Source organism: Seriola lalandi, unplaced genomic scaffold (assembly GCF_002814215.2).
Source record: "Seriola lalandi dorsalis isolate HSWRI2012SDOR001 ecotype SW California unplaced genomic scaffold, Sedor1 jcf7180002054327, whole genome shotgun sequence".
NCBI classification, from domain to species: domain Eukaryota; kingdom Metazoa; phylum Chordata; class Actinopteri; order Carangiformes; family Carangidae; genus Seriola; species Seriola lalandi.
The window spans coordinates 55,144-60,579 of record NW_019524880.1 but is presented as its reverse complement, the minus strand read 5'-3'; the positions used below and the strand labels follow the sequence as shown (position 1 = coordinate 60,579).

Below are 5,436 nucleotides of genomic sequence, written 5' to 3'. Positions count from 1 at the left end.
ATATTTCTTTCCTGAGCGAGGGTGATTAAATGTCTTGGTATCAAATGTATTTGAACAGTGTGCACATTTTCCACACCTATAGTTTCCAAACACTTGTTGAGAAAGCCAGTTAGTTTGAGCAGGTTCCTGACAAATATTGCCTAGAACTATATCTCTGACATTTCTGCCTCTCCTGAAGCAAAAACCAGGTCTAGAGGACGACAAAATGATTGAAACCTGGGTCACATTCTAGGATTTTCCATTGTTTGTTTATCAATAGCTTAATCAATAAGTGTTTGGTCATATCCCCTCTGACATTTCTTTAGCTTTAGTTTGGTTGTTCACCCTCAATCAAAGTGAGTGAAGTTATCTCAGTGTGCGGTGGTTAAGTTTGATTTTCACTTTAGTTGTTCCTGCGACCGACCAGCACCTGAACACTTAAACTGGCTGTGCGTGGGGAGTTTTGCTCACTCTTATTCCATTGCACATGTGTGTATGATAACACGTCTTCTGTCGTCCTCCCAGCCCCACACAGTGTCTCCATAGTGGATGGAGTTTTCAGCTGGTCCAGAACTGAGTCACCGACACTGAAGCAGTGAGTGTCATCTGTCCTCTGTAGTGTGTTACATATAATTCACTTCAGAGTCTGAGCTGGTCAAATCAAGAGAACAATGGTTCTTATTTAGTCCAGAATGTCAGCAGCAAGAGAGAAGAAAACATGTCTACGTCATGTGTTTCTACCATAACATTACCGTTTTCTTCTTATTAACAAACTTAGAAACAACACATATTGATCCAATAGGTGTTTATTAAAAGGAGCAGGATCACTGGAGTAAAGCTATCTGAATGTGTGTGTATGTGTGTACAGGATGAATATGTGTATCCCAGAAGGCTCTCTGGTGGCTGTGGTGGGACACGTGGGGTCAGGAAAGTCCTCTCTGCTCTCCGCCCTGCTCGGGGAGATGGACAAACTGGAGGGAACCGTGGCTGTCAAGGTGACTGCACTCACTCACTCATTCACACACACACACACACTGACATTCAGCATTCAGTCACATCATGAGATTTCCAGGTTTCCAAGCAGAACTAAATCCATTACAGTTCTTCGTAAAGAACACACACAGTTATGGAGGGCCAGGGATGTCAAAGGAAAATAAATATAGCATTCCCCTAATTTCATATTTCGATAGGCTTTCAAAATAGGAATTGTTAAGAATTTATAAATGACCAATCCATCAATACATATGTAAGATTTAAAAATGAATTTACAAAAACAACATAAAACTCTCATTAAATAAATCATCTATATATACATTTATTAATTCATGAATAAGTAGAATTTGAAAAACTATTTGAAAAGGCATTTTAGAAATGGGAGTACATACCTGGATTCCCTCTTCAATTTCCATTTCCTTTTTCCTATTAGCTAATTGATTAGCTTAGCCATTTAGCTTCTCCATTTAGGTTTTCTGTGACACTCTGGGTCTTCAGTGCTTGTAAAACCCTTTTTTATATACAGTCTGTGAATATGATATGACTGGTTAGCTCTCCAACCAATCAGAGAGCTTGTTACATCCCATGGCCAACTGGGATTGTTTAGTTGGTTTTACCAGCACTGAAGGCCCAGAGTGTCGGGAAAGGCTAAAAGGAGAAGCAAATTCATTAGAGTGAATGGACCAAATTGTTTTTTTTATCATTTTCCTGTGATATTCTGAGGCTTCAGCTGTCACCGTATTTGATGAGTACAGTTACCATGGTTACAACTGAGCCACTGTTAACCTGCTCCTATCAGACAGTAATACAACAGACTGACTCTGTGCTCTGAATCATGTTGTTGTTCAGACTCTGTTTGAACAGAGCCTCTGTCCCCGTCTATCCTTCCTGCTCACCTAGCATTAGCATTAGCATTACAGCAGCAGCTGGTCCTTCAGAAGCTGTGTCCCTTCAACACAGTGTGTGTGTTCAGTGTGTGTTTATCTTGAAGCGTCAGGCAATGTAGTGATGCTTCTGTAGTGAAAATGTAACTGTCGACTGTCCACATGAATCCTGGAGCTGAACGTCACTGTTCCTTCAGACAGCAGCACTAAAGATGGTTCTGGTTCTTTAGAGAACGTCAGAAAACACCATTAACTTTACAGTGTGACTCTCCCTGCAGGGGTCGGTGGCCTACGTTCCCCAGCAGGCCTGGATCCAGAACTCTACCCTGAGAGACAACATAATGTTCGGTCAGGAGAGGAGAGAGGCCTGGTATCATCGTGTGGTGGATGCTTGCGCCCTCCAGCCTGACCTCGAGATCCTTCCTGCTGGAGACGAGACCGAGATCGGAGAGAAGGTAGGATTGGATGGTCTGAGTCCATAGAGAACCAGCTGAAGTGGTCTGCTTTTAAAACCCTGATATCACTTGGAGGGTTTTCATTGTTTCATTAGCACTGAGCTTTTTCAAAGATAACTTCAAGTTCAAGACGTTTGTTTGTAAAGTGAGAAATTTCAGATGTCACAATACAAAAAAAAAATAAAAACAAAACTGAGCCACTGTGAGGTTCATAACAGCACACAAAGGCAAAGGTCTCCTTGTCTCCCGCGGGTGGTCTGTCTCCTCGTCTCTGAGGCCTCTGGTTACGGAGAAGAGGTCCGTCCTTTCACCAGAGATCTTCAACCTGGTGTGTCCTCTGTTTATAACCCAGAGCAGCAGGACTCACAGTGACTGACTTTAAACCACTGAGAGACAGACAGGTTTATGCAACACTGACTGTCCACAAGTTAAACACACTCAGACATGAGACTTGGCTCCTCAGTGTCTCTGTCTCTCTCTCTGTCCTCACCTCAGTGTTTCTGTCTCTGTCCTCACCTGAGTGTCTCTCTCTCTGTCCTCACCTCAGTGTCTCACTCTCTGTCCTCACCTCAGTGCCTCTGTCTCTGTCCTCACCTCAGTGTCTGTCTCTGTCCTCACCTCAGTGTTTCTCTCTCTGTCCTCACCTCATTGTTTTTTCCTTGTCTCTGTCCTCACCTCAGTGTCTCTCCCCCTACAGGGAGTGAATCTGTCTGGAGGTCAGAAACAGAGGGTGAGCCTGGCCAGGGCTGTGTACTGTGACCGAGCTGTCTACCTGCTGGACGACCCACTGTCTGCGGTCGACGCCCACGTAGGAAAACACATCTTTGATCAGGTCATTGGTCCTCAGGGACTGCTAAAGGACAAGGTGAGTCTGATCTCATGGAGATTCACTGTGCGGTGACATCATGTTTTCAGGTTCCGTCACACTGATGCTGTTGTTATAGGTAGGTACTGTAGGAAGGTCTGCTGAATGAAAACCTACATGAAAACTACAGGAAGATCAGAGGGACCAAAGCACCCGGAGAAAAACATGACACCAAAGTGTCTCATCATGTGACTGCTACAACATTGTCTGTTTGGTTTCACCACAGTATTAGAAGCAGCTCTTCATAGTGGTTCTAACATTGATACAAGGTGTCCTGACTGTCATCAATATAAACACACGACACCTTTCATTTGTAATTATCTGAGCCTGAACTTCATGAGGGAACAACATGGTGCTACAGGAGGTCACAAAGGACATGTTTGTGATCACTGATTATCTGACCTGCTGTTTTCAGGACTTGTTCAGTAGGTTAATAACATTTTACAGTTCTGGTCCTTTTAAACCAGAAAATAACTGAAAAGGTTAAAACATATTTGATGCAGTGTAAGAGTTTTGTGGTGCGATGGCTCTTACTTAACTGGGAATGGCAGCGGCCACTAAGACATACAACCAACAGGAAGAAATAGCATCCAAACTTTGGCAGAGCTGTTTTTTTTTTTTTTTATTGAGTTTGTATTATACACAGTCATATTTACAGCATTTACATCCACCCAGTATATAAAGGCTCCAACATTAACCACTACCAGTACAAAAAAGGGGTCGTGTTTGTAACAAGGATTGTAGCATTGGTATATGCATTCTGTATAGTAGCTGTTATTTACCCTTATACAGTTATTAAAAACAAAATATATATATATATTTACATCTTACTCAGATGACCTTGACTAACCTCTAACCCCTTTTCTCCGCAGTTTAGAACTGATTTTGATCATTTATATAATAGATCCCATAACATCCTCTGAGTCTGAACGTGGTCTCTGATCATCTGATCAGTCACTTCTTGCTGTTCCCAGGTCCAGAACAGGTCCAGCTCTTTTTCTGTCAGGGCCCCCAAAACTCTGGAATAGACCACTTTCCCATTCACTTGAATGGAAGTGTATGCTCCTGTGTGCGATCTATGTTTATACATATTTATGTTGCCAGATGACTGGATATTCAGCAGATATTCAGTATGAGTTTTTTGAATGACTATAGTAGTCCTGACTTGAAATGATTTACAGGAAACCTTTCTCACATAAACATGTTAATGTGTGTGGCTGTGTGCAGACTCGTGTGCTGGTGACCCATGGGCTGAGCTACCTGCCCCAGGTGGACCTCATCCTGGTCATGGTGGGGGGAGAGGTGACGGAGATGGGCTCGTATCAGCAGCTCATGGCCACAGAGGGCGCCTTCTCTGAGTTCCTGCGGACATACGCATCTGTGGACTACACTGACAACAACGGTGAGGCACAATGTTCTTCACACAGCCACGGTCACTGTGTGCGTTGTCTGTCGACTGGAAGCTTATTTATTCATATGATATTAATAATAATTTAAATGTGCAGCATTATGACATATTCTTTCATTTTGCTGCTCCATGCACATGAGCTGTGGTTTAGACTCAGCTGTTTGCTGCAGTAGTTAATAATAATATTGGCTTTAAGCAGCAACGGTTGAAGGGATGGCTATGTTGCCTGTATACATTCCAACGTGTAGTAATGGAAATTAAAGACCTTCCCCTCCCCTTGTTCCCTCCTGTTTTTAGAAATTCCGCCAAAGACTGGAACCAAAGGAACAGAGAACGGCAGCGCGACTGCTCTGGCTGGGTGAGTGACACCGGACCACAGAGGAGCTCTATGGAGTCCTGCGGAGATGACGTTTATGACCATGGACTCTGATAAACCTGCTCTGTTTGTGTCCTCTGAGTCCTGACAGCAGTACCTGAAGCTCTGCTCTGTTCAAGTCTTTAATTTAGTGACAGAAACTTTCCCACAAAGAGAGGAACAGGTAGTTTAAGATATAACAGACAGAACTGGACAAAGAATCCACCAGCTACTGAACTGTAGGAGTGACTGTGTTATGTCAATACAAATGATACATTTAGAAATAAAACTCTCACAGTATTTTATATGTACATACAGTGGTTTCAGAAACTATTCAGACCCCATCACTGTGCTGGGTTGTACACTTAATTTTAAATGGATAAAGTTTCCATCCTGTGTTTGTTTTTATTCTTCATGTGTGAGCAGCAGTCCAGTTGTCAGCAGTGTGTCCAAGCTGTCCCAGACCAACAAGGAGGGCCAGGACCCGAACAAGAAGG

The 5,436-nt window shown here is 43.1% G+C and overlaps 1 protein-coding gene across 1 annotated transcript in view; it reads left to right on the top strand.

Moving 5' to 3' along the window:
- LOC111655613 (multidrug resistance-associated protein 1-like) overlaps window positions 1-5,436 on the top strand; it is a 25,012-nt gene that overhangs the window by 10,662 nt on the left and 8,914 nt on the right. The window contains 8 exon segments of the mRNA XM_087174199.1: window positions 102-108; window positions 505-574; window positions 848-974; window positions 2,135-2,311; window positions 3,009-3,176; window positions 4,404-4,578; window positions 4,882-4,942; window positions 5,366-5,435. Of these exon segments, the coding sequence (XP_087030325.1) occupies window positions 102-108; window positions 505-574; window positions 848-974; window positions 2,135-2,311; window positions 3,009-3,176; window positions 4,404-4,578; window positions 4,882-4,942; window positions 5,366-5,435 (855 nt within the window).